Source organism: Neomonachus schauinslandi, chromosome 9 (assembly GCF_002201575.2).
Source record: "Neomonachus schauinslandi chromosome 9, ASM220157v2, whole genome shotgun sequence".
Lineage (NCBI taxonomy): Eukaryota > Metazoa > Chordata > Mammalia > Carnivora > Phocidae > Neomonachus > Neomonachus schauinslandi.
The window spans coordinates 70,983,892-71,011,235 of NC_058411.1; the positions used below are offsets into that span (position 1 = coordinate 70,983,892).

Sequence of the window (27,344 nt, forward strand, 5' to 3'; positions counted from 1 at the left end):
GATAGGAAAGATGGGAGGAACAAGTTCAGGGGAGAAATACAGAGTTCTGATTTTGGACATGTTAAGTTTGAAGACTTAGTACTAAGGTGAAGCTTCACGTTGGCAAGCGGGTACCTGAGTCTGGTGCTCGGGGAAGAAGAGAGTGGGGCTGGAGTATCTGGAGGGTTGACTGCCTGGCTGGTTGTCTCTCCTGCCACCTCACGGTCCCCCTCTCTCTCCACGTTCCCCCCCACCCAGGGTTACTGGCTGTCACGCTGAAATGAAACCCCGGCACTCCTCCGTCTGCCATGGCTACCCTTAACGCATCCTCTACCACTGGCACCACCCCCACCCCTGGGCACAATGCCCCGTCCCCGCCTCCGGACACCTCCTTCCCCAGCACCCCTGCTGATCCTGTCACCAAAGATCCCCCTGCTGCCCCCTCCAGCTCTGAGAGCATGAGGCCCTCAGAGCCAGGGGGACAGGCCCTGGAGTCGGGCTGTGGCCTCGTCCCACCAAAGGAGACTGGGGAGCCCCGAGAAGAGCCTGGCTGTGGTGGCTTCTCACCAAAGGACCTAGGAGTGCAAGAGGACAAGGAGCAGGAGGAAGAAGGAGGAGGGCTCCCTCCCGTGGACCTAAGCAACCATTTATTCTTCACAGCTGGTGGCGAGGCCTACCTCGTGGCCAAGCTGTCCCTGTCAGGTGGCAGTGAACTCCTGTTACCAAAGGGCTTCCCCTGGGGCGAGGTGGGAATCAAGGAAGAGCCCAGCCTGCCCCTCCTTGCCCACCCGCCCCCTGCACTCCTCACTGCCCTTCACATCCAACATGGCTTTGACCCAATCCAAGGCTTTAGCTCTTCTGACCAAATTCTGTCCCATGATACCTCAGCGCCATCTCCGGCCACCTGTGAGGGAAGGGATGGAGCCTTCTGGAGCTACCAGCTGGCTCCAACCCCCCCCCGGAGATCCCAAAGATGGCCCTACGGGGAGCCGGGGAGGAGACCACAGGGCACTCTTCTGGCTCTGTGTCCTGTGCCGCCTGGGTTTCAGCAGGCTCCAGGCTTTCGTGGGTCACACACAGTCTCATGGGGTGAAGCTAACCCCTGCTCACCACCTGGGCCTGCCCGGTAACCCAGCTGTCCTCCAGGCAGGAGATGAGGGCTGCAGGGCCCTCCTAAGCTTTCTGGAACCAAAACCAGCTGCTCGGCCCCCTTTAGAAGCCCCCCTTGACAATAGCAGCACGGTGGGCACGGAGGCGAATGTAGCCCAGCCCGAGGATGGCCCCCCTGAGGCAGAAGCCCAGGCTCCTGTCCTGCCTGCGGAAGTCACGACCCTCAGCCCGCCCTCCCCGCCCACACCCCCCGCCACCTGGGACCCCAGCCCAACCGAAGCCAAAGAATCGCTGATGGCAGCAGGTGAGGCGGGGCCGGATTGGTTCCCCGAGGGGCAAGAAGAGGATGGAGGGCTCTGCCCCCCCCTCAACCAAAGCTCACCCGCCTCCAAGGAGGGGGGCACTCTCCCTGCCCCAGTCGGCTCCCCCGAAAACCCCTGCGACCCACCGCAGCCCTACCGCCTCGCCGAAGACTATAGCCCGGCCCCTGCGGCCTTCCAGGGCCTCAGCCTGTCCAGCCACATGTCTCTGTTACACTCTCGCAACTCCTGCAAGACGCTCAAGTGTCCCAAGTGCAACTGGCACTACAAGTACCAGCAGACCCTGGACGTGCACATGCGGGAAAAGCACCCCGAGAGCAACAGCCACTGCGGCTACTGCAGCGCGGGGGGCGCCCACCCCCGCCTGGCCCGGGGCGAGAGCTACAGCTGCGGCTACAAGCCCTACCGCTGCGACGTGTGCAACTACTCCACCACCACCAAGGGCAACCTCAGCATCCACACGCAGTCGGACAAGCACCTGGCCAACCTGCAGGGCTTCCAGGCGGGCCCCGGCGGCCGGGGCAGTTCCCCGGAGGCGTCCCTCCCGCCCTCTGCCGGGGACAAGGAGCCCAAGACCAAATCGTCCTGGCAGTGCAAGGTGTGCAGCTATGAGACCAACATCTCCCGCAACCTGCGCATCCACATGACCTCCGAGAAGCACATGCAGAATGTCCTCATGCTGCACCAGGGGCTGCCGCTGGGCCTGCCCCCCGGGCTGGTGGGGCCAGGCCCCCCGCCCCCGGCAGGAGCTGCCCCCGCCACCCCCCCTGAACTCTTCCAGTACTTCGGGCCGCAGGCCCTAGGGCAGCCTCAGGCTCCCTTGCCTGGCCCCGGGCTGAGGCCGGACAAGCCCCTGGAAGCCCAGCTGCTTCTCAACGGCTTCCACCACCTCGGAGCACCTGCTCGCAAGTTCCCCGCAGCCGGTAAGCAGCCCGGGCTCTGCACCTGCTTCCCCTCCTCCCTTCCCCGGGCCCAAACTCAAGTCCCTGCTTCCTCCCAAGGGCCGCCCCCCCCTCACTCAGTAACCCCAGCTCCCTCCCTCAGCACTGTCCTCATTTGCCCACCCGTCCCTTTCCTTCCCTGGGCCACTCATCTGTGTCTGTCGCCCAGCCCCTGGCAGCCTCTCACCGGACACCCACCTGCCTCCGAGTCAGCTCCTGGGCTCCTTGTCCGACAGCCTGCCCACCTCACCGCCCCCAGATGACAGCCCGTCCCTGAAGGTGTTCCGCTGCCTGGTGTGCCAGGCCTTCAGCACGGACAGCCTGGAGCTGCTGCTCTACCATTGCAGCATGGGCCGAAGCCTCCCGGAGGCCGAGTGGAAGGAGGTGGCCGGGGACACCCACCGCTGCAAGCTCTGCTGCTATGGCACCCAGCTCAAGGCCAACTTTCAGCTCCACCTCAAGACCGACAAACATGCTCAGAAGTACCAGCTGGCCGCCCACCTGAGGGAGGGGGGCGGGGCCATGGGCTCTCCGTCCCCGGGGCCCCTGGGAGACGGGGCCCCTTACGGCTCCATGCCCCCGCTGCACCTGCGCTGCAACATCTGCGACTTCGAGTCCAACAGCAAGGAGAAGATGCAGCTGCACGCCCGGGGTGCAGCCCATGAAGACAACAGCCAGATCTATAAGGTGAGAGTGGGCCAGGGAGGGTCTGGCACTTGAGGGGCCCCGACACAGAGGCCCTGGGGAGAGAGAAGAGTTGAAGGGCATGGGGGTGGACCGAGGAGACCCCCACGAGTGGGAGAGCGATGGGAAAACCCAGGGTGGCAGGCTTGGATAAAATGGCAAGTATGTACCAGAATCATCAACTTTTTGGAGACGGTTGTGGAGAGGAGACCAAAGGATGGTGGACTCAGAGAAAATGAATCCAGTACTTTATTCAGTTTTTCTGGTGTTTGAGACTAGAGCGGGGGGTGGGGAGGGGGAGGGGGGTGTCTGTCTGCTCAGGCCGTCTTGTCACCAGCTCAAGAGGATGGAAGCAGATTCCATTCACCTACCAGGAGGGAGGCCAGGATTGGTAGGAGGAAGAGAAGGAGATGGGGGAGAAAAAGCATGAATATCCAGGTGGCCAGAGGAGGGAAAAGGGCGTGCTCAAGAGGGCAGAAGGGATGGGCGGGAGGGGCTGCTGCTGGTCAGGCTCCCCTTGGGAAGGCGGAGGGGGCCCCTGAGATCTAGAGGGGCCTGTCCCTTCTGGCCTGAGCAGCCTCTTTCCGCGCTTCCAGTTTCTGCTGGAGATGGAGGGGGCCGCGGCCGGGGCCGAGCTGGGGCTCTTCCGCTGCCTGCTGTGTGCGTGGGAGACCCCCTCCCGCCTGGCTGTGCTGCAGCACCTGCGCACACCGGCTCACCGCGACGCCCAGGCCCAGCGGCGCCTGCAGCTGCTGCACAGCGGCCCCGCGGCCGAGGAAGGGCTCTCGGCCCTGCAGAGCATCCTGAGCTTCAGCCACGGGCAGCTCCGGACTCCCGGTGAGGAAGACGGGGCTGGGCGGGGGCGCGCGGCGGGAGCTGGGGCTGGGGAGAAGGGCATGCCAGTGAGGAGAACCGGGTCTGGGCGCAGTTGAGAGCAAGTGGAAAGGAGCCAGCCGTGAAGGGCTGATAAAACCGGACTTGGGGAGCAGTGGGGCGGCCCAGTGAAGGGGGAAGCAGGAGGCTCGTGGGAGGGAGGAGGCAGAGAAGGGCAGGGCTTTGCTGGGTGGAGAGCAGAGAACGGGAAGGGAGGGGAGGAGGAATCACCCAGCGATTCCGAATGGTGACCAGTGTCCCAGCAACGCTAGGTGCTGGGGGGCGGCAGGAGCTGGTCAGGAAGGAGAGAGGAAGTAAAAAAACAGAAGAATGGGATGCACTTTGTGCTGGGCCAGGGCGTGAAGGAAGGAGATGGGAGCTGGGGGCCTGGCCCGAAGGCAGCAGGGAGAGGAAGCCCTTGACGAGCTCCCCAGCCTCTTCCTGTCTCCTAGGAGGTCTTCAGCCTGAAGGCTGGGCTTAGGGTCCCCCTTAGGCAGCTGAGGTTGTACCAGCAGAGACCGGGAACAGCCAGCCAGGCGCCACTGATCCAGAGGGTGCAGGAGAAGAGCCTGGAAGGGGCTGTCAGAGGTGGGCACGGGCATCCGGGCTTTGTAGGGGCCGGCGGCAGTGGGCGAGGGTGAGGGTGCGGGCAGCAGGAACCAGGAACAGGCAGCATTGACTGGTGCTAATTGAATTGCCAATATGCTGGCTGGAGTTAAGTGCCGGAGGGCCCCGGATCAATAGCTAATGATCCTGGCGCAGGGCTGAATGGAGTTAAGGAACTTTAACACTTTAATTAGGCTGCCACCGAAAATAAATTCCTACACATCTGTCAATTCTTACTTGAGTGGTAATCTCCTCTCCCAGCTAGACCTGCCGCCTCCTGTTCGCCGCACCTGCTTCCATTCGGCCTCACCTTCCTTCTCCAGTGCCCCTCCCTTTTTGTTTCTGGGCTCCAGGACCAGTCAAGATGGGGAGCCGACTTGGGCCCCATCTCTGCTGCCTACGGCCAGACTTGTTTCCTCATCTTGAAATGAGGGGGGCTGGGCTCACAGACAGGATCTCTTAGGCCCTCCTAGCTCTAACCCTGCCATTTCTCCTTCATCCTCTCTTTTTGGCAGCTTTTTGTCCTCTCCAGCCTGTTGGCTCATCCATCCATCTTCTCCTTCTCCTGGCTGCTTGTCCTACTTCCACTGCCCTATGTACTCCCTTTCCTGATGCTTCACTCTTTTTTTTTTTTTTTTAAGATTTTATTTATTTATTTGACAGAGTGAGACACAGCGAGAGAGGGAACCAAGGCAGGGGGAGTGGGAGAGGGAGAAGCAGGCTTCCCGCCGAATGGGGCACCTGATGCGGGGCTCGATCCCAGGACCCTGGGATCATGACCTGAGACGAAGGCAGACGCTTAACGACTGAGCCACCCAGGCGCCCCGATGCTTCACTCTTAAGCTGACTCTCCCCTCCTCCTACACAGGGAAGCCTCCTGTCACCCCCTTAGCTGAGCCGCCCACCCCTGAAAAAGATGCTCAGAACAAAACTGAACAATTGGGTGAGTTGCTCAACTGGTCCCTTTTCCCTCCACCCTGCCCCCTATTCCCCCCCACCCCATACAGTCTGAGAGGCACAGGGGACATGGCAGTAATCCAGATGCCTGGCAAGGCCTCCTGGGCGCGGGGAGCCGAACTGATGTAAGAAAGGACTCACCAGAGGGAAAGGAGGGAGGGCCCCAAAAAGCTCAAACCTGGCCATCCCGTTAACCTGGGGTTGGCCCCTCTGGGCCTCTTCTCCCTGTACTGAGTGTGGCGTTGTCCTTTCCTGCCTTTTCCCCTTTCCCCAGAGTCCAACACCTACCCTGGAAGCTCTCTGCTACAAATCAGGTCATCTTAAGGACTGGGGGTCTGGAAAGGAAGAGGGAGGGCTGTCAGATCTCTTTAATCTCCTCTCCTTTCAGCTTCTGAAGAGGCAGAGAACAAGACTGGCCCTCCAGGAGACAATGCCAACCAGACCACGGTCAGAACTGGGATAACTGGGAAAAGCTGGGGTCGGGGGTCTGGTGTTAATGAGATCTGTTCATATTCTAAAGCCTAAAATTCTCATTGGTAGAGCTTTACACACAGATTTCAGACTAAAGGTAGACCGAATTTTGGTCAGGCCTGTGACTTATCTCAGAACACCACACTGAGAAACGCCACCTAGGGCCAGTTATGTGTTCAGCACCACACAGGGGGTGGAGCACAGAGGGACAAGGGAGGGCAGGACTTGAGGGAGAAGGGGAGACAGAAGCAGTATTGAGGTAGGAAAGGCTGAAAGCAGGTGGAGGCAAGGCGGAAGACACAAGTGAAGGAATGAAAAGAGAAAGCCCAAACCACAAGACTAGCTGCTGCCCAGCTCTCTATTCCTGTCAGGAGCAGAAAGACTACTAGACTGGTCATCTCCAGCAGAAGGCCCTGAGCCTGCAGGGAAGCATCCAGGCACCTCCTTCCTGAGAGTAGAGGCCCCAGCCCAGATAGCGAACTCTGCAGCTCTCCAAGTCACCTGGCCTCGGGCCTTCAGCCTAGGCCAGGCAGGACCTGGGTGGTTTAGCTCTATGGCTCTAAAGTGTTATTCTGAGGGGACTCCCAGCCTGGGTCCTGAGGCACCACACTGCCCCTCCCAGCTCTCCAAATGGGACCTCAGCGCGCAGTATTACTGCATTCCCACAGATGACAGTGCTGGCCAGGCCCTCCTCCTTGCTCCTGTTCGCTCCTGCAGGCCCATTCCAGATGTCTGCTCCTAGGGCCGAGGGCATTAAAATGAGCATCTGGATGCCTTTCCTTTTGGGCCATTCCCTCCTCCCAGTTCTTGGGCTTGGACCAGTGGCACCAGCCGGCAGGAGAGGAAGTGAGCCAAGGAGAGAAACTGCAGGCTGGAGGTCAGGCAGTCAGGTGACTAAGGCGGAGACAGGTCCTTCCCTCGGCCCCATCCCTCTGGAGGTGTGGGCAGGAATGCGCCGGCAGAGCCAGGCCAGAATTTTCCTGGGCCGCTGGGGGAGCTGTGGTGTTTGTTTACATTAAGAAGAGGAGAAGGAAAAGAAAGTGGGAGCTGCTAAGCGTCTGGGAGAATGAGCCGGCTTCTGAGCAGACAGGTAGGGAGGGCCCCTCTTCAGGAGACACTCAGATTAGGGACCTCGGAGAGGCAGAGTGGGCAGGGATGAAGGAGCCTCTGGATCCAGATATGCAGAGGGCAGGGGAGCCATTTCATGGAGAAGACACCGGCAGGGTGGGGGTGGGTAAGAAAAGAAAACTCAATCTGGGGGAGGTAGGTACAAGGCCATACTGTTAGCTGGAGAAGTGAGCAAGGCAGAAGAGATGGGAAAGACAGGCCAAGGAGAGACAGAGGCCAGAATGGAGGGAGAGGCCCGGACAAAGAAGGAAAGCAAGGGCAAGTCTAGCCTAGGCCTTTGTCCCAATCTAAAGGAAACGAGGGAGGAGCCAGCTTCTTGCCTCTCGCTGGATCCCGCGTGATGCCTTGATGCCTTCGTTTGGGGCTCACTCCTCCTAAATTGGGCGTGGGGATCTTGCTGTGTTCACGCACACACAGGGCTGGGTGATGGTGGGCCCCCCTTCCCTGACACCTGCTCCACACACCCCACCCCCGTGTGTCCCCAGGTGTTTTGCTGTCCGTACTGCAGCTTCCTGAGCCCAGAGCCCGACCAGGTGAGGGCTCATGCGCTCTCCCAGCATGCAGTGCAGCCCAAGTACAGGTGCCCACTGTGCCAGGAGCAGCTGGTGGGCCGGCCTGCCCTGCACTTCCACCTCAGCCACCTGCACAATGTGGTGCCCGAGTGCGTGGAGAAGCTGCTGCTTGTGGTGAGTACTGGCTCAGGGAGGACCCAACCAGGAGGCCCCGTTTGGGCCGGGTAGGAGGGGAAGAAAAGGCAGGGGTGTCCAGGCAGGTGTGTGCGTGGCGGGGAGGGTGGTGGTGAGGAAGCAGCATTCCACAGGTTTGAGGGGGTTTTAGTGTTGGGGGGAAACTTAGAGCTTGCCTCTGCTCCCCGGTGAGGGAGCTCAGGGTTTCCTTCATTTCCATTAAGTCCAGACAAGAGCTGCTTAACAGCAGGCACAGGCTACGGCACAGGAAGAGCAGAAGTGAGGGGGCGCGAGTCCAAGATGAGGGTGGAGGCTGGACAGGGGCTGGGCACAGGGCGGGAGCAGGTGCAAAGCAGGGCGTCAGGAGTAGGGGGGTGGCGGGTGGGCAGTCACTGGGCTCTCTTCCATTACAGGCCACAACTGTAGAGATGACCTTTACGACCAAAGTGCTGCCTGGGCCCACTCTGTGCCCGCTGGGGGATGCCCCAGAGCCCCCTGCTCCCCCAGAGCCTGTGCCCAGCAGAGAACAGGGAGCAGGTAAGAATGGGGACGGCACACCTGCCAATGTGGCAGGAAAAGGGGACCTGGGGTCCACATTCCAAGGAGGGTCTGAGGACACCCGAGGCAAGGACTAGTTGCCCTAGACATTGAGTGGGTGGGGTCTGACTTCAGACAAAGTTCCCGTCTCACGGCACCCTTCTCTCTCCCTCAGAAGGCCCTCACCTTACCCCCGAAGCCAGTCCTGATCCTCTTCCTGAGCCTCCCCCGCCCTCAGCCGAGGCCCCAGACAAGCCCCCGGGAAGCCCTGATCGATCCCCTTCTCCAGCCCCATCTCCAGCCCCTCTGCCTGATGGCCCAGTGGAAGAAGTGGCCCCTCCACCCACCGTGGCTGAGGAGGAAGAGGGCATTGTCGGGGAGCCCCGCCCTGCAGAGCCCGCTCCAGCTGACTCTCGCCACCCTCTGACCTATCGGAAGACCACCAACTTTGCCCTGGACAAGTTTCTTGACCCTGCCCGGCCCTATAAGTGCACTGTGTGTAAGGAGTCCTTCACGCAGAAAAATATCCTCCTAGTCCATTACAACTCTGTTTCCCACCTGCACAAGATGAAGAAAGCTGCCATTGACCCATCCGGCCCTGCCCGAGGAGAGGCGGGCGCCGCGCCTCCCACTGCGGCCGCCACAGACAAGCCCTTCAAGTGCACGGTCTGCCGAGTCTCCTACAACCAGAGCTCCACCCTGGAGATCCACATGCGTTCAGTTCTGCACCAGACTCGATCTCGGGGGACCAAGACTGACGCCAAGGCTGAGGGGCCAGAGCGGGGCCAAGAAGAGCCCAAGGAGGGCGAGCTGGAGGGGGAGGTGGGCACTGAGAAGAAGGGCCCTGACCCTGGTGGCTTCACCACTGGATTGCCCTTCCTGTCACCTCCCCCACCTCCCTTGGACCTGCACCGCTTCCCAGCCCCCCTCTTCACCCCACCAGTCCTGCCCCCCTTCCCTCTGGTGCCCGAATCACTGCTTAAGCTCCAGCAGCAACAGCTGCTCCTGCCCTTCTACCTCCATGACCTCAAGGTGGGGCCCAAGCTGGCACTGGCTGGGCCTGCACCCCTACTAGCCGCCGCCCCTCCTCCCCCGCCCCTGCCACCCAAGGCTGAGCTGGCTGAGCGGGAGTGGGAGCGGCCCCCCACGGCAGAAGAGGGGAATGAGGCAGGGCCCGCCTCACCCCCCACCTCAACGCCCAACGAAGCAGCCCGCACTGCAGCCAAAGCCCTTCTAGAAAACTTTGGCTTTGAGCTGGTGATTCAGTACAACGAAGGAAAGCAGGCTGTGCCCCCTCCCCCGACCCCCCCCCCACCAGAGGCCCTGGGGGGTGGGGACAAGCTGGCCTGTGGGGCCTGTGGGAAACTCTTCTCCAATATGCTTATCCTCAAGACACACGAGGAGCACGTCCACCGCCGATTTCTGCCCTTTGAGGCCCTGAACCGTTACGCTGCTCAGTTTCGAAAGAGCTACGACAGCCTATACCCACCCCCTGCAGAGCCCCCCAAACCTCCTGATGGGTCCCTGGATTCACCAGCTCCCCAACTGGGCCTTCCATTCCTGGTCCCAGAGCCTGAGGCAGGGGGGACCCGTCCCTCTGAGGAGTGTAGCCGGGCAGGACGCTGGCCCCCAGAGGAGGAAGAAGGCTCCAGAGGGAATCTGCCTCCCCTAGTGCCTGCAGGCCGCAGGTTCTCCAGAACTAAGTTCACAGAGTTCCAGACCCAAGCCCTGCAGTCTTTCTTTGAGACCAGTGCCTACCCCAAGGATGGAGAGGTGGAGCGGCTCGCAAGTCTCCTGGGCCTGGCTAGCCGTGTGGTGGTCGTGTGGTTCCAGAATGCCCGCCAGAAAGCACGCAAAAATGCCATCGAGGGTGGGCCTGTGCCGACCGGAGGAGGCAACGGGGGAGCCTCTGGCTGCAGGCGCTGCCATGCCACCTTCTCCTGTGTTTTCGAGTTGGTGCGGCACCTCAAGAAATGCTATGACAACCAGCCCCCTGAAGAGGAGGAGGAAGAGGCAGAGCGAGGGGAAGAGGAGGAAGAGGTAGAGGAGGAGGATGCAGAGGAGGAACAGAGCCTGGAACCCCCCACAGGGCCTGAGGGTCCCTCACCAGGGCCCCTGGACAGGGAAGAGCTGAGCCAAGCAGAGGCAACAAAGCCAGGAGGCAAAGACCCTGAAGGGAGGGCCCCTCCCTCACCATCCCCGGTCCACACTTGTGACCAGTGCACCATGTCTTTCCCCAACCAAGACCTCCTGACCAGTCATCGGCGGCTACACTTCCTGCCATCCGTGCAGCCCAGTGCGGCCCCGCACCTCCTGGATCTGCCCTTGCTGGTGTTTGGGGAGCGAAGCCCCCTGGTGGCAGGCACTCCGCCGGCGCCAGGGCCTCCCCTCAAACGGAAGCACGAGGAGGGCAGCCTGTCCCCGACAGGCAGTGAAGCAGGGGGGGGAGGGGAGGGCGAGCCCCCCCGGGACAAGCGCCTGCGCACCACCATCCTGCCAGAGCAGCTGGAGATCCTGTACCGCTGGTACATGCAAGACTCCAACCCGACGCGCAAGATGCTCGACTGCATCTCTGAGGAGGTGGGGCTCAAGAAGCGAGTGGTGCAGGTCTGGTTCCAGAACACCAGGGCCCGGGAGAGGAAAGGCCAATTTCGAAGCACCCCTGGGGCGGTGCCCAACCCAACATCCAAGCCCCCCATCACGTCTGCCCCTGCAGCCTTCCCCAAGTTCAACCTCTTGTTGGGCAAGGTAGATGATGGGACTGGGAGGGAGGCCTCAAAGCGGGAAGCACCTGCTTTTCCCTACCCCCCGGTTACCCCTGCCGCCGGGCCCCTCCCTTTTCTACCACCTGGGAAAGAGGCCACCACCCCAACACCAGAGCCACCGCTACCTCTCCCACCTCCCCCTCCACCCAGTGAGGAAGAGGGTGCAGAGGAGCCGGCTAAAGCTTCTCCAGAGAGCGAGGCTTGCAGTCCATCTGCCGGGGATCTCAGCGATTCGTCTGCTTCCAGTCTGGCCGAACCAGAGTCCCCTGGGGCTGGAGGAAGCAGTGGAGGAACAGGAAGTGGGGCTGGGGTTCCAGATGGGATGGGGCAGCGGCGCTACAGGACCCAGATGAGCAGCCTGCAGTTGAAGATCATGAAAGCCTGCTACGAAGCCTACCGTACCCCAACCATGCAGGAGTGTGAGGTGCTGGGGGAGGAGATTGGGCTGCCCAAGAGAGTCATCCAGGTCTGGTTCCAGAATGCTCGTGCCAAGGAAAAGAAGGCCAAGCTGCAGGGGGCAGCGGTTGGCGGGGCTGGGGGCAGCAGTGAGGGCCCCTTGGGAGCCCAGCGCACTGACTGTCCCTACTGCGACGTCAAGTATGATTTCTATGTCTCCTGCCGAGGCCATCTCTTTTCACGCCAGCACCTGGCCAAACTCAAAGAGGCAGTCCGAGCCCAGCTGAAGAGTGAAAGCAAGTGCTACGACTTGGCCCCAGCACCCGAGGCTCCCCCGGCTCCCAAGGCCACACCTGCCACCACACCTGCCTCTCTGCCCCTCGGGGCTGCCCCAGCCTTGCCTCGCCTGGCCCCGGTCCTCTTGTCTGGCCCAGCTCTGGCCCAGCCCCCACTGGGCAGCTTAGCTCCTTTCAGTTCAGGTGAGTGGGCAGTTGGGAGGGGTTGAACTTGAGAGAGCCATCTCTCTCTAATGACATGCCCCTCTTTTTCCTCCTTGACTCTCCCCACCTCCAGCCTCTGGTGGCCTTCCTCAGTTTCAGGCTCTTGCGGGGGGGGGGTGGGGGGGGGGAAGGGAGGGGAGGGCGCGTGGCAGCTAGGTGGTGGGAGTGGGCGAGGGTGTGGCTGGAGGTGGCCTACAGCAGGAAGGATGACAGGCCAGGAGGTGGCTAATCCTTCATCACTCCTTTCATCTTCCTAGGCCCTGCAGCCTCCTCTGGCCTCCTCAGCCTCGCCACTTCAGTCCTGCCTGCTACCGCAGTGGTCCAGACTGCTGGCCCAGGCTGCCCCTTACCTCAGAGACCTGTGCCCGAGCAAACTAACACCTCCACAGCTGGCACCACTGACCCTGCCCCAGGCCCCCCTCCTGAGCCCTCTGGGGACAAGGTCTCTGGTGAGCGAAAGCCAGTTGCAGCCCCCACCAACTCTTCCACTGACGCCCTCAAGAACCTCAAAGCACTGAAGGCTACTGTCCCAGCCCTCTTGGGGGGCCAATTCCTGCCCTTCCCATTGCCCCCTGCAGGGGGGGCGACACCACCAGCTGTCTTTGGCCCCCAGTTGCAGGGGGCCTACTTCCAACAGCTCTATGGCATGAAGAAGGGGCTATTTCCCATGAACCCCATGATACCTCAGACCCTCATCGGACTGCTCCCCAACGCCCTCCTCCAGCCACCACCCCAGCCCCCTGAGCCCACAGCCACAGCGCCTCCAAAGCCTCCCGATCTGGCTGCTCCAGGGGAGGGGGAGGCGGGGGAGGCTGATGAGCTGCTGTCAGGCAGTACCGGCATCTCCACCGTGGACGTGACCCACCGCTATCTGTGCCGCCAGTGCAAGACGGCATTTGATGGGGAGGCCCCAGCCACGGCTCACCAGAGATCCTTCTGCTTCTTTGGGCGGGGCCCTGGGGGTTCTGTGCCCCCCCCGCTGCGGGTGCCCATCTGCACCTACCACTGCCTGGCATGTGAGGTGCTGCTGAGTGGGCACGAAGCCCTGGCCTCCCACCTGCGCTCCTCGGCCCACCGGCGCAAGGCGGCCCCACCCCCAGGGGGCCCACCCATCACCATCACCAACGCCGCCACAGCCGCCACGGCTGCTGTGGCTTTTGCCAAAGAGGAAGCAAGATTACCTCACACGGACTCCAACCCAAAAACTACTACTACCTCTACACTTCTAGCTTTATAAACAGATGAACCAAGATGGGGGGAAAGGGGAGGGCCTCAGGGCCCCCTCCCTTACCCCAAGGGGTGTTTGGTGGGAGCTCACATCCCTCACCCCGACCCTCGGCCCCGCCCACCTCACGGGACTCTTTCAGTTCCCACCCTCAGTGGGCTTCACACGCCCCGCCTCTGGCAGAGCCCTGCCTCCGCTCCCCTGCCCCCCCCACCCCCGCCTGGCCCCCAGACACACTGCTCCTCCTCTGCGGCTCCTTGCCCCACGTCTTCACAGACGCACACCCATCTCATTATCCTGACGGTCCGCTCATCTCTGCCCTGCCCACCACACACGAGGTCTATCCTTGAATCCATCTTCCACTACCTTATTCCCACTGGATTCACCCCCCAACACAGTCAACCCCCCGCAAACACACATATGTCAGCCCATGCTGTTCACTGACTGAGAAAACACCAAAAAAAAAAAAAAAAAGGAAAAGGAAAAGAAGAAAGTTAAAAGAAAACCCAAGACAAAGAAGGGGGAAGGAAAACAAACTTTGCTACTCCCCCTTCCCTCTCCCTACCCCCTTGTCTAGAGCACCACACAGCTCACAAACTTTCCAAATACCCAGTTGGCTCCCAAGGTTGGAGCCTGGGATGGGCAGGGAGCCCACAAAACTCTAACCAAACTGGAGGTTGGCAGGGGGAGAAGTGTTCAGTTCACTCTCCCCACACCCCTCCCTCCTAACCCTCTCCTCGCCTGACCAGGAACCCCTGCGGCCTGGACTCTAGGGGAAGCCGCCGCCAGGAACCTCTCTGCCAACCCCCACCCTGCACCCTGGGAACTGCAGTAATTTATTCTCAAAGGCTTTAAACACAGAGATCCTCTCAGCAGCCGTGGGCCGGCCCCTTGTCCCAGACCTGCCATGTGGGGGTCCAGCCTCTGGGACCGGCACTGCCCACCAACGGCAAATCCAAAGTTCTTTTAAAAAAACTGAAACACACACACAACCAAAAAAAGAGAGCGAGCACGCACGCACATGTGCACGGGAGAGAGATGGAGACAGAGGAATGAACTAAAGTAAAACATAAACTTGGAAAATACAGAAAAAAAACTGCAAACTCTCCCATCAAACAAGTGTTTGTTTGTTTGTTTTCCTGTTTGTGTCTCTTTCCCCTCACGTTAAGGGTTTCTTTAAACCGCTAGTCTTGGAAAGAGCAAATGGCTTTAAGTCCTTGGATGGGTATGGTGATCCTTGGGACAGAAAGCCATGCAGCCTGCCCCTGGCCGTACCCAGCTTCCAAAGCCGGGGCTGGCCATGGGGAGAAGAGCCTGGAGACTGGGGAGGGACCTACCTTTGCCCCCTGAGTTGAGTATCAGGACTGCTAACACCCCTTTGTTCCCAGCCGCTAGTTAGAAAAGTCAGTGTTGTCAAACATATCTTGGTGGTCCCAGGAAGAAAGGGGTGGACAGGACTGTGTGGTTTCTGAATCTTGGGTATACTTCCCTTTCCTGCAGCTAACCACTATTTCCTCCCATTCACTTCTTTCACAAACCCCAACTTCTATTTCCATGTCCAGTGGCCCCTTTACATTCCTGGTCACTTGAAATCCTTGCCTTTGCAGGGACCCTTGTTCCACACCTGTGTTCTTCCCTCCTCCTCTGCCCTTGCCTTCCTCCCACCAGTAAGCAGCAGCTGCTGGGGGCACCACCCAAAGAGTCAGAGGCTGTCTGGGAGGGCCCTGGGGCTCTGGAGCTGAGGACAGCTCAGGGGGTGGGTGGGCAAGGCAATGACCGAAGCACAAGGCGAATCTCTGACAGAGTGCTATCACCAAGGGAAACCAATGAAAGGAATGAGCTAGAAGAGGGTTCCCCACCTCTAACCTCATTGTTTCTGCCAGCATCAGGTGGTGACCCCAAAGCCCAGCTAAAGTGGCACAAGGTAGAAAAGCAGGTGTTTTATTTCAGCAAAGAAAAGCCTGCAAAAGCTCCCAGTCCTCCAGTTTCTGCTACCGCCCTTGCCCAGGCTTGGGCGGGGGTGGCGGGGATCCCCTCTCAAGGTATTCTCCTTGCAGACTTTCTCCTTTAGGGCTTCTTCCACTACCATCATCCATTTAATATGCGCACACAGTTCAGTCAGCCCTGGGATTTCCACTTCCTGGCCTGTCACTCTGCCCATGAACATGTTAATACCGAAGCAGAGGCTTATGTGCCGAAAAGATGGGAAAATCAGCCGAGTCCCTAGTGCCCACATGTTCTGTGAACCTCACTTCTGACCCAATCCATTTCTCAAATTAAGAGCTCCAACTCTAGCCAACCAGGGTAGGGGGGAAGCAGTCCTTCAGTGATGCCAGTTATAAATGCAGGCCCTGCCGTGCTGGCGCTCTTGCCACCACCCTTCCTGCCTCTCAGCCTCTCCTCTGTCCCTCCCTTCCTATCCTTTTCTTTTCCCATTGAAACTCTGTGTATAAGACTATTTTCTTAGCAGCACGTGTAGAGGGAAAGAAGCTTTTTCACTCTGTGCTTTCAGGGAATGTGATTTGTGTGTAAAAGTTGAAAACAAAACAAAAATTAGAAAGATAGGAGGGAAAGAGGAAACATTTTAAAGAAAACTGGGGCAAACGCCTGGTAGGGGATGATTAGAGGCGTGGTGGTGTATATTTTTAGGAGTTTACAACCAGGACAGATTGGCTGTTGTTTGAACTGTGAATATTTTTACCAGGAGTTAACATAGCCAGAAATCCCTCCTCTGCCTCCTCCTGCCCTCCGGCCTGTTCCCTCACATGGGGACACCCTGGTCTAGAGACATCGTGTACATGCACAGCAGGGGACAGGAGCTGATTCTAAGCCACTGTCCTTACCAGGAGCCCTGTAACTTGAGAAATAAGAGTCTGGCTGACTGTGGAGTCAGGTATGCCATTCCATGTTCCCAGTGACTGGAAGCCTTCCTCCCCAATCCCATTCTCAGACCAGAAGTCCCCACAGCTCCGCTCCTGCTTCAGAGATGCTCAGTGGGCTGTTCTGGTGGAAGGAAGTCCAGGTCGTCAGGCCCTATGCAGAATGCTAGAGGCGAACACCAGGTCACCCTGGGTAAACCCTGTTGCTTCTCCTGAGGAGAAGGAGACCCAACTTAAAACGCCTGGCACATCAACATCTATCTTGAAATACAGGCCCCACCCCAACAACCCTAAAGTGAGCTTAAATCCATGCCTCCTAATATTGGTCCTCCACGGCCTGGGGCAAAGGCCTAGGGTTTCTGACACACATGGGCCCTAAGGCATCCAAATTCTGGCCTAGCCTACTTACTGCTAGGATCAGTACCAGGAGACAGGAGGTGGAAGGGAGCTTGGCTGTTTTTGCACTAAACCAGAATCAGTGTGGCGACGGCTTCAGGTACCCCATTCTCAACTAGGAACAAAACTCAAAGTCTTCTGGAAGAATATGAGAAAATCTAAAGCTGCAGCAGCCGAATGGGGCAGTCTGCAGTAGAGCCACAAAAAGAAACCCTTCTTCCCTCAACCCTCTAGCCCTTTCTACATTACAGAAGCATGCACAAGAACCAAGAAAGCCAAGTATTCCAGACCCAGTAGCACCCTTCTGCTTAATTCCTTCTATCTGTTAATTTCCTTCTATTTGTTCCTTAGCCACTTATAGGGCTTATAGATCACCAATTCCCCAAACCTCCACCAGCCTGGTTGCTTTAAGGCACATTTTCTCATCCAAACATTCATCCCTCTATAGAAATTCACACCTGAAATACAGAGCTCTGTGTATATAACTGCCCCAATGAAACAAGCACGCACACTGTCAGCAACCAGCAGGGCCAGGCAGAGAGAGCTATGGGGATACACACATGCCAGCAAGGATGGGCCCCATGGGTATAGAGGCGCAAGGGATATGCCCCCAGCCCTATCACCTACACTTCCCATAAGTACAACCAGCCTCCAGGACATATTCATTTTCTTCACATCCAACAGTAGGTGAGAATAACTTATAAACAGTCAGGGGAAATGTAACCTGTTACATCAGGAAGGGTGACCAAATGTTGCAATCCATGGGGAAAGGACCTTCCATTCCTCTGCATTGTGACACTGGGGAGAGGAGAGGTAGAAGAGAAACCAGGAGGAAACTTTTGGGAAAACTCCTGGAAACAGGAATAAACTAGGCTGGGACCCTGTGTTATAGGGCCTTTCTCTCTAGGCTGCAGTGAGAAGCTCAACCCACCAGCTGGGAGCAACTAGTGAGAAATTTGTAAGCCCCGAGGATGTCCTTGAGGACTAAGGAAGAAATGCTCCAATGCCAAGGAGGCCCTTTCTGCAAGAAGGGCTACAGACCCAGTCTGCAGGAGTATAGCTTGGATACCTTGTGAAAAGGGCAGATGAAAGAAAAACCAGACAGAGGACATTCATAGAAGATCTAGACCGTGGTTCATAAAGTCTGGAGAAAGATGGGAAGTGATCCCCAGGGAAAGCCTCCAGGGCGAGACTATACTTTATGGGAGGAACGTGAAATTAGGTGAGGACCCACCCTGTCATTCTCCATCATACAGAGGGCCCAGACAACCTTCCACACAAAGGATAGGCAAGGGGTAAATGGCATTGTTCCCTGTCAGTAGTCTGAGCCTGGTGTTTCCTGCAGCTCTCCAGCCACAGAGAGGTGTCTGGTTAGAAACTAGTGTGGAAGCAGGCTGATTTTAAGTGGACCAGAAGGAAGGTGATGGGGAAAGGTGACCCAGTATTGACTTTTTTTTTTTTTTTTAAGTAATCTCTACACCCAATGTGGGACTCAAACTCATGACCCCAAGTTCAAAAGTCAGATGCTCCACCAACTGAGCCAGCCAGGCGCCCCCCTGGGGTTGACTCTTAATCTTACCAACCACCACACACACACTTTTACACAAACAATGGCTAAAACACTGGAAGAGGTAATCAGTAGGAACTCAGCATGCCCTACATCCACAGTCCTTCCCTGATATCCATGGCTTTTCAACTGGACTTGACTGACCCATGCTGTGCTCATTCCCACCAAGTGCTCAAACAACAGCCTCATTTGCATCTTGCTAGGTATCCGCAGTAGGCTAGGCCCTGTACTCTGTCCACCCCTCCTTCCACTACCCAGGACCCAGACCTGTCTCCAAGAAGAAGTATAATTAGGACTCATCCTGTACTGAGCTACAGAATCCACACAAATCTTACTGGACCACAGAGAGCCATCTCCCGGCTGTGCTCCTAACCTAGTGGTTCTCAGTGGTGAAGTTTCAAAAACACAGGGCAGCCAACCATCAGAATTTGGAAGTGTTCCGTAAGGTGAGAGGCATGGTTCTGACAAGCTAAATCTGCCTGATTTGACCTCACTATCTGTCCAACTGCTCCTACCCACAACACACTGACACACATCTCACAACACACGGACCACAGGCATGACAGCATAAGACATGCCTGTGGTTGGGGAGGAAGAAGAAAGATGCACAGGCCTAGAGAAATCAGACTAGGTTAACTGTCCTATCGTGACTGCCGCATCTTAGAACAGTCTCTCAAAGTTCTGTCTACCTGCAGTGCAGTCACCCGAGTGCTGGCTTAAAATGCACATTTCTGAACCACACTTCGGATTCGCTGAATTAGAAACTCCTGAAGTGATCCCATGCTCTCTGGAGTTCAAGAACCCCTGATTTGGGCTGCTCAGCCCATATACATCTGTGACCTGCCCCTCACTCTCCAGCACCCAGGCCCAACCCTGCTCCACCAGGGGGTACCACCAGGGGCCTAGCATCACCTCAGGTTTGTCTTCTTCATTACTCTGCCTTCACCCCCACCTCCACCATCTGGGAAATCTGACTGTGTCTTCTGCTTACATTGGCTGTTCTTGAACAGGAGAAAAGAAACATTGTCCACTCACCCATTTGGCTGAGTGTCTCCCTGCTTTTTCCTCTGCTGTGGAAATCATCTCCCCTCTTCTGAAGTTGGCATCCACTCCCAGAAATGCTGAAACCAGAGCTCCCCCAACCCTAAGCAGCTCAGTCCAGCACGGCTATGGCTTGACTTCCCTCTGGGCAGGTCCTATCCTCCATCAGAGCCACCCAGTCTCCCTCAACATCACCCAGAGCCAAATCTTCTACCTGAGTATCTTCCTAGTTACTAATCCACAGCTTCTGGCTAGGAAGGAAAGCCCATCCTACTAGAAGTTCTTCCAGATGGAGGCCCAAGGTCCAGTTTTGTGGCACTGCCAAGGGCACTGCCCCTGAAGGCACAGGGGTGGTCTCTGTCATCACAGATGCTGGGGACTCCCCTCCTAAGAGCCTTCCTTTTTATGAGGGCTTATTGCTGATTTGTGGTTTCCCTTCCAGGGGTGGACTTCAAAGGCATGGATATTTATCCAAATTCTACCTAACTGGGGTGCCATTGACAAATTCCGAAACACTGTATCTCCCCTAACAGTCCTTCTGGAAGGACAAGTCCCAGGTGCCTTTGTCTTCCTTATACCTGCCTACCTCTCTAGGCCTAGAGCACCTCTTCATTTTTCTAGGACTGTTATTGAATATGGGCCTTCTAACAAGGGAGAAAGAACTGATTCATCTCAACCACAGCTCAGCCAATCACAAGGCAGATGAAATGCATACAGGCGCAAACCACCCCACCACCCAGCAGCGAGACTGGAGGGGCCCTCCTTCCCACTTCTCTTCCAATCTCTTCTGGCACCAGCTCTGTGACAACACAGCCGGCTGGCCTCTCTCCAGCTCTCATTCACCCTGACGGTATTTTTTCCTGTCCCCACTGCCCAGAGAGGTGTACAGGTCACTGGCCTGGAGCCTTGGGTTTGGCTTCTTGCCTCTGCCCTTGTCCCTGTGTGCCCCAGCTTCCCTTGCAGTAGCTCTCACACACTGAGTGTGGTAGCAGGCTAACTCCCTTTCCCGGGGGCAGTGAGGTAGGAGGGCGGGGGGTGTCTAGTTGGGGTTGGCTGGAGTACCGACGCAGCGAGCTGTCGAGGGTCCCGTGTTGTGCCACCCCCCAGCCCAGAGCTCCGCCTGACGCCCGGCCTGCCTGTGTGCGCCGCCCCCTCTCTCTCTGCCGCCAAGTGGCGGTCGTGAGCATGTCTGGCGGCTTTGGGTTTGCCGCAGTGCCAGGATCTGAGACGCTGTGCACGTGCCAGTGCAGCACCGCCAAGCGTGGCGGCATCCAGCTGGTTGGGTGCCAAGCAGTGGGACCCAGATGGTGATGGAGAGATGAAAGAGGGGTGGAGGGGAGGGAGGGGGAGGAGAGGAAGGCGCCAGGGAGAAAATCAGATAGCTCACTTGTTAGAGTGCAAAGTCCAAATGGGATCCCCAGAAAGGTGCCCTTCCCATTCTAGACCGGAGCTCAGCAAGCAGGCCCCACCCCCGCCCTCAGCACGCTCGCGCAGGGACATACGCAGACCAGGCAAGAGGAGCTGGCCATCCTCAGCAGGAAACTGGCCGGGGGCCAGACCGGACTGCCAGCGTTCTCCATCCTTCTTCCTTGGGGTCTTGGCAATGGCGCGCTTCCTCCTTTGTGTCCTCATGCCTCTCTCCCTCTGCTGCTCCACTCCCCATGCCTAAGAGGGAACAGGAAGGAGGTCCTGGCAGGAGAAAGTCTGTTCTCCCAAACAACTCACACACACGCACACACACACACACACACACACTCCAACATCTCACCTCCCTTCACACCCCTGGCACAGCCACCCCCTCAAGCAGATTGGCAAGAGGCACGGCCACCCTCCTCCATTCCACACAATGCCAGAGCCTGTGCCCGGCTCCTCAGGCAGCGCCAGCACCCATGGCCTCACGCCCATGTCCCCCTGCTTTTCATGTAGGGCCAGACTGCCGGCCCCGAGGAGCTCTCCCCAGGGAGCAGTGGCACAGTCCCTTGTCCTGGCTCTTAGACACTTTCTGGGCACTTCCCTGGCTACTCTTTCCCCCACTTTACTTTCCCAGACCGGAAGAAGGCTGACTACCCCCTAGTCCCACCATTTCTCAGAGCTGAGCTCCAGAGGGACAGCAACATCATTAGCATACCCCTGCCCCTCCTCTCTGCCTCCTGGGGCCCCTGTCCCCAAGGCACCAGCTCGGGCACCGGCCTGACGGGGGTGATGCCAATGGCTCCAGGGCAGCGGTCCTCCTCTCAGAGCCCCGGGGCTCCTGCCGCCCCACCCCCACCCGACTCCTCCCATCTCCGCGGGCACAAGGGTGGCAGCTGCAGTGCCCACGCCTGGAAGCAGGCAGCACGAAGCAACCCATGCACTTGCTTCTGCCCTCCCGGGCCCCGACCCTCTCCCCTCCTTCTGCCACTCCATCCCTCTGTCCTCCTGGTTGGACACTAGATTGGCCAGCGCAGTGCCAACCCCCACCCGTGCCCAGGAGGCTCACATACAGCACGCGCTTCTGCGTACATGTACACGCGCACACACACACACGTACACGCACACGGCCCCACGAGTGCCAGGCAGCGGTGGCAGACACACAGCAATGCATAGTGACGGGTATACCCGAGGAGGCAGCCCGATTCGGCACCTGATCCAGCACCCGTTTGGGATTGGGTGGGTAGGCGGGCGGGCAGGCGGGCGGAGGGGTGATGGAGGCAGACGATGGCCCTAGGTTGGCAGCCGATAGAGCTGGGAGAATGGAGGGAACAGATGCTCTTTGCCCAGCCTCCCTCCCTCCCTCTTGGAGATCAGTGCCAAGCTGGGGGGATGGGGAGAGGGGAGGATGGGGGAAGGGTGGCATTTGGAAAGCTGGCAGGCGGGGGGTGGGGGGTGAGGGGGTAGGGGGGGCTGGGTCCGCCCAGGCTGGGCCGTGCCGGCACTGGCTGCCGCCTCTCCACTCTGCCATCTGTCTCGCTTCTCTCCCCACCCCCTTTCTCTCTCTCTCTCTCCTTCATCCACAGCACACCGAAAAGAAAACAGGGTCCTCATTCCGCCCACCCCCAACCTCTGCCAGACCCCTTCGCCTCCTCCCCACAACTCACCACACCATACCACCACCAAGCCATCTGCGCTCTCTCCTCCTGGCTCGGTCACCTTCTTTCACTTGCCTTCGCCCTCATACCAAAACAGGTGCAATGCTTTAAAAATATATATACACATATATTTTAAAAAGGAACTTAAAAAAAAACCCCACAATTTTCTTTGAGAATGTCCCGTCCTTCTGAGCCTGGGTCCTCGGTGCCAATATTTATGGAAAGCAGAGGGAGGGGACCCTGTCCTCAGCTGGTGCCCATGAATCCCATGCCAGGGAGGAGGGGTGGCTGGGGTGGGCTGGGGGTGGGCTGGGGTATCGGGAGAGCTCTCTCCTCTCTCTGCGCCTGTGGTGGTTTCTTTTTTTTCTCCTCTTCCACTTCCGGAGCAGATTCAAATAGATCTAGAGCCTTCCCCACCCCCAGTTCCCAGGGCCCCTGTGCCCTTCTCTCCCTGCTTTTGATTTTATTCCTCGATCACCCTTTCCTTTTTTTTGGTGTGTGCGTGCGTGTGTGTGTACGTGTGCGTGCGCGTGAGTGTCTGCATCCATGGCGGTGGGCACCGTGCCAGCCACCACACCGCCATCTGCGATGCCTTCTGCAGCCTCCGCTCTTTCTCCTTGCCACCTCCAGCCCCCAGCTCCCCTGCACCCCAGCTCTCCACCCCCCATCATTAATTAGCTACTGAATTAATTAAATCATGAATGCTAATTAACATTCCTACAGGGCAGGCTGCCAGGCTGGGAGGGCAGCGGGGGTGTGAAGAGGGAATTGGGAGATTGGGATAGGGGAAGAGGAAGGAGAGCCTGTCTTTTTAGAAGAGCAGGGGGGAGACGGAAAGAACCCAAAAGAAGGACGAAGGAGAAAGAGGGTAGAGTGATGAGACATGCGTGTGGAAAATGGGGTGTAAAAACAGAGTCCAAGGGAGTGCAACCCAGCCCTTCCTGCCCAAATAAGACAGCCAACTCCTCCTCCTCAAGCTTACCTTCCATCCCACGAAGTATATACTCCTTAGGTGGGGGACTCCAGCAGCTTTCTTCCCGTTTCTTACAGAAAATCAACTCCAAACCAGAGTCAACAGCTACTACCTGTCAATCCAGCCACAATGATCCTTAGACCAGGTCACCACCGAGAGGAAACTCTGGGCTCAGAGAAGCCCATGTTGACTTGTCTTTCTCTACCTCTCTGTCAAGGTGAAGGGGACAATCTGTGAGCATCTGCTGCAGGGAGGCATGGGGGACTAATATGGGGAACCCTGAGGGGTGTCCATTCAATGGGAATTCAATAGCAATTAGCAAAAAATCATTGGCACTGCCTGCAAGGCTGCGCTAGGGAGACTGTGATAAAAGATTGCCTGCCTTTGGGATTCCAGAGTAGGAAGAGTAGAAACACTCTTACCCACCTCGAAGGTCAAGAATTTGTGACCTTTGTAGAAAGAGTAAGGGCCACCTGACTTGCAATTGTTACTGTTTTTAGAGAAAGAGAGATGCCAGTGTAGGGAAACTTCTTTCTGTGGGTGCTCTATGAAACACTAATCTGATGGGCTGTTCCTTAGAAAAATGGATTCCATGATCAGATTTGTTTGGGAAATTCTGTTTATTCCCCCTGTAAGAGATTCAAAATGCATAATGGTGTGTTAAGGCTCTGAGAAGTCCTGTGAAAAAAGAAAATGTTGAATGTGTTTAACCCACAGAAACTCAAACTCATTGGGCCATGGAACCCCCATTTTTATATTTTCTAATTTAATTAATTTTACTCACACAGAAGCAGTGTTCCAGTCTGGGGAAAGCTCTCTTAAGTGATCAGGTGTGGCTGTGGCCTGAAAGCTGGCAGACAGACTAGCTGGCCCCAGGTCAGCTGCCTCCTAATAGTCCACAAATAAAGGAATAGCACCCAGGCTCTGGTCTTCTGAATGGAATACACCAGCCATAACAATCTTTAGAACCACAGACCTCTTGTTTCAAGAGCTGGAGAGAGACCCTAGTAACCATTTGATTTTATAGTAGAAGCAACTGAGACTCAGACAGGTGAAGTGATTTGCCCAAGGTCACAGAGCCACTAGATGATAGCACTGACATCAGGACAGGGCTTTCCCGACCTCTGAAATAGGCAAAGACTTAAAAGTCTGGGACCAGGCTGACATGGGGTTTATCAGTTACCTATGCTCTCAAAGAGCTTCACCCAGACCCCTTCCCTCTGTGGATGGAGGCCCGGGCCTGTTCTTTTCCACCACTGTCCTCTGTCTTCATCCCCACCTTTGGAACCGTGCAGCCTCTCCCTGCCTCTGGAGAGTCTATTCTGTCTTCCTGTGGAAGTGGGGATGGGCGCAGGAGTTTGTGTTCCACAAAAGCTCCTAAGTGTTTCTGATACCATGGATTCAGAACTTGTCTTCTAGGGGTGCCCCCATCCCTGCCCCCCACTATATACTACTGGTTTCAAGCCAAAGCTTCTACTCCCCCATGACCTCAATCTCCTTCTGGTCAAGAAACCTCAAATGCCTCCTGGGACATCTCCTGCTGTATTCCTAGCAACCTTCCCTTTGCCTGTCCTCACTTTGGCGTCTGGAGTCCCTGAGGTCCCTTAACCTCTCCATCAGAGTCCTCGAGAGGATAGGCTGTCTTCGAGCTGGAGGGACACCTGACTCACCAGTGAGGAGGCCCTGGAGCCAGCTTCAGAGACGTCCCAGGGCCCACAGCCTCTCTGAGCTTCTGAACATCCATCCTCCTGCCACAGTGTGAGCCCCTCTTTTCTCTCAAGGCCCTTTGGGGAACTTAGAAACAATGGACAAAGGTGGGAGTCTAGCTTATTTCAAAGTTGAAGAACATTACCGAATTGTTTTTGCTTTCTGGGTCCTACTGTGTGAGCCAGCCCCACTTTCCACCCACACTCCCCCATGGGTAACCTCCTGACAACTTCCTAAGAATGATGACTCTCTTCACAAGATAACTCACCACCCCATTTTAAAGGGAGAATAGCTTTGAAATACAAGTTTGATTTGCCAAAGAGATTTACATCCAAATACCCAGGAATGATGAGGTCTTTCCTTTGGATCTTTAAGTCTATGCATGTGCCAGCTGGCCCCATTTCCTCCTTCCTTCCCGTGTTTCTGATGGGATAGCCCTCTGGCACGTGACAGAGCCATGTCAGAGTGTGACCCACTGTCCACCGCTAACTACACCTCTAGCTGAGGAACCACCCAATAAAGGGAGGACGGAGTGGAGTCAACGACCCAACTAGAGAGCCAGAGGTAAACCTAGATGTTCTCACAGGACACATTTTTTAAAGAAAGTATTTCAGGGCTGCTTTTATTATTGGGTGTCATCTTTGCTAAATTACCCCCCTCTCAGTGGTCGGTGACAGAGGCCCAACTCCAGCTCTCTAGGGTCAGGGATTTCAACCCGGTTCACTTTCCCTGCTAGAGCCTGTTATACTTCTCGAACACCCAGGGACTGAGCCACTGTCAGTAGCAGAGGCTCTCCAGGGCTGCGATATAAATGATGATTATTCTATTATCAAATAACATTGCCAAGCCTGGCTGGCTCCCTACAACGGTGGCGGCAGAGGCGAGCTCCAAAATTCAATATTCATAAACTGTATATTGTCTTCTAGAACCATCACTCTCCTTGACAGCCACTCCCTAAGCCTCCCACCATTAGCAGCAAAGAGGGAGTTACTGGTTAGTGATGGCCCTGGTGGGGCGGGGCAGGGGGGGGGCGGGGCGGCAGAGGGAAAAGCAAAGGGGCCCAGAAATCTTGGGGAAGATGAAGTCCTCAGAACCCACCACTTCTACAGCCCCCAACACAAACCAGCCTACTCTGACCCTTCAGGCTCTGTCCTGACCTGTCCTTCTGGAGGGTTAATCTGAAACAAAACTGCCCAGAAAAATCTAACAGGAAGGGGGCCTACAGTCTAGTCCCATCTCTGCCACACCTTCGATGGCACTTCACTTCCCCCTATTCACATGAAAGAGAAGGGAAGGTGCCTACACTTCAGTCCAGCACTAACCTTCTCTAATACGGCAGCTTAGCACGTCTTCTAAAGTTACTGTCGTATTTCTTTTAGGTCCTGAGCACCCTCACAGAAATAGGGTCATGGGAGTAAGTTTTCTAGGAAAATGGTTTAAGACGTTGAGCCCCAGACTTAAGGTTAAACCAGATCTGCTCTACACCCCCCATGGCCTTTGCACTCTCTGTTCTCTGTGCTGGTATGTATCTCCTCAGACAGATGCATAGCCAGCTCCCTGCCCTCCTCCTGCTCTTGGCCCGGAGGCCTACCTGACTGCCCTACTTAGTACTGATGCTTGTCCCCACCCAGCCCCTTTACCCTGCTCTACTCTTTTCTTCCATTGCATCTATTACCTCCTAACATATAATTGACTTATTTACATAATGTTTATTGTTTATTTTCTATTTCTTACCTCTGGCATGTAAACTCCACCAAAGTAGGGATATTTGCTTTATTCATGAATATATCCCAAACACCAATAACAATGCCCAACACATAGAAGGTAGGTGCTCAATAAATATTTGCTGAACAAATGAAGCTAAGGTTAGAATGGTTCATGTTTTGGTCAGACCCACCTGCCTACTTCTGCATTTGGGGCTGGGGGCAGGGAGAGATGGTTTGCCATTTCAGTGCTCTCCCCCTTCTGGCAGGATGGCTGGTGGATGCCCCATGTCCTCCTCCATCCCCATCACAGACTGAAGAACATGCCACTCAGGAAAACCTGGATATTTAAGTGGGATGTTTACTGCTGAACCCCAAGCACCTGCCTGACTTGCATTCAATCAGGTCATTTAGCCCTCCTCCAGACTTCAGTGCCCCTCTCAGGCCATCCCAGACTTAAAAGCCCAATCTCTAACACCATGATCCTCCAACCTGAGTAGGCCTAAGACTCACCCAATAAGCTTATTAACACTTACTAGCAGACTACCTTCCAGAGACTGATTCAAGTAAATGTGGAAGGACCCAGAAATATGCATTTTTAAAGACTCTCCCCAATCCTCAAGGTGACTGTAATGACAGGTGTTGTTTGGGCCACACCATGAGGATCTCTGGTACGGACAGAGAGCTAGTGGACTTATTACATGAACCTTATTGCTCTCTCTTCTCTGATTCTACCTAACTCCAGTATGTGGCTCTGCACAGGACGAGGACCAAAAGTAATGGATCTGTGCAGTGGACTTGCCATTTTCTTTCCGTCAGAGCTACAAAAATT

The 27,344-nt window shown here is 56.7% G+C and overlaps 1 protein-coding gene across 1 annotated transcript; it reads left to right on the forward strand.

Moving 5' to 3' along the window:
• Positions 1-287: 287 nt before the first annotated feature.
• ZFHX2 (zinc finger homeobox 2) lies at positions 288-13,190 on the forward strand. The gene is given in 10 exon segments (XM_021695532.2): positions 288-932; positions 934-2,332; positions 2,520-3,037; positions 3,631-3,871; positions 5,382-5,456; positions 5,859-5,917; positions 7,555-7,755; positions 8,169-8,292; positions 8,468-11,932; positions 12,211-13,190. Coding segments are annotated over 10 exon segments (7,707 nt in total).
• Positions 13,191-27,344: the final 14,154 nt, after the last annotated feature.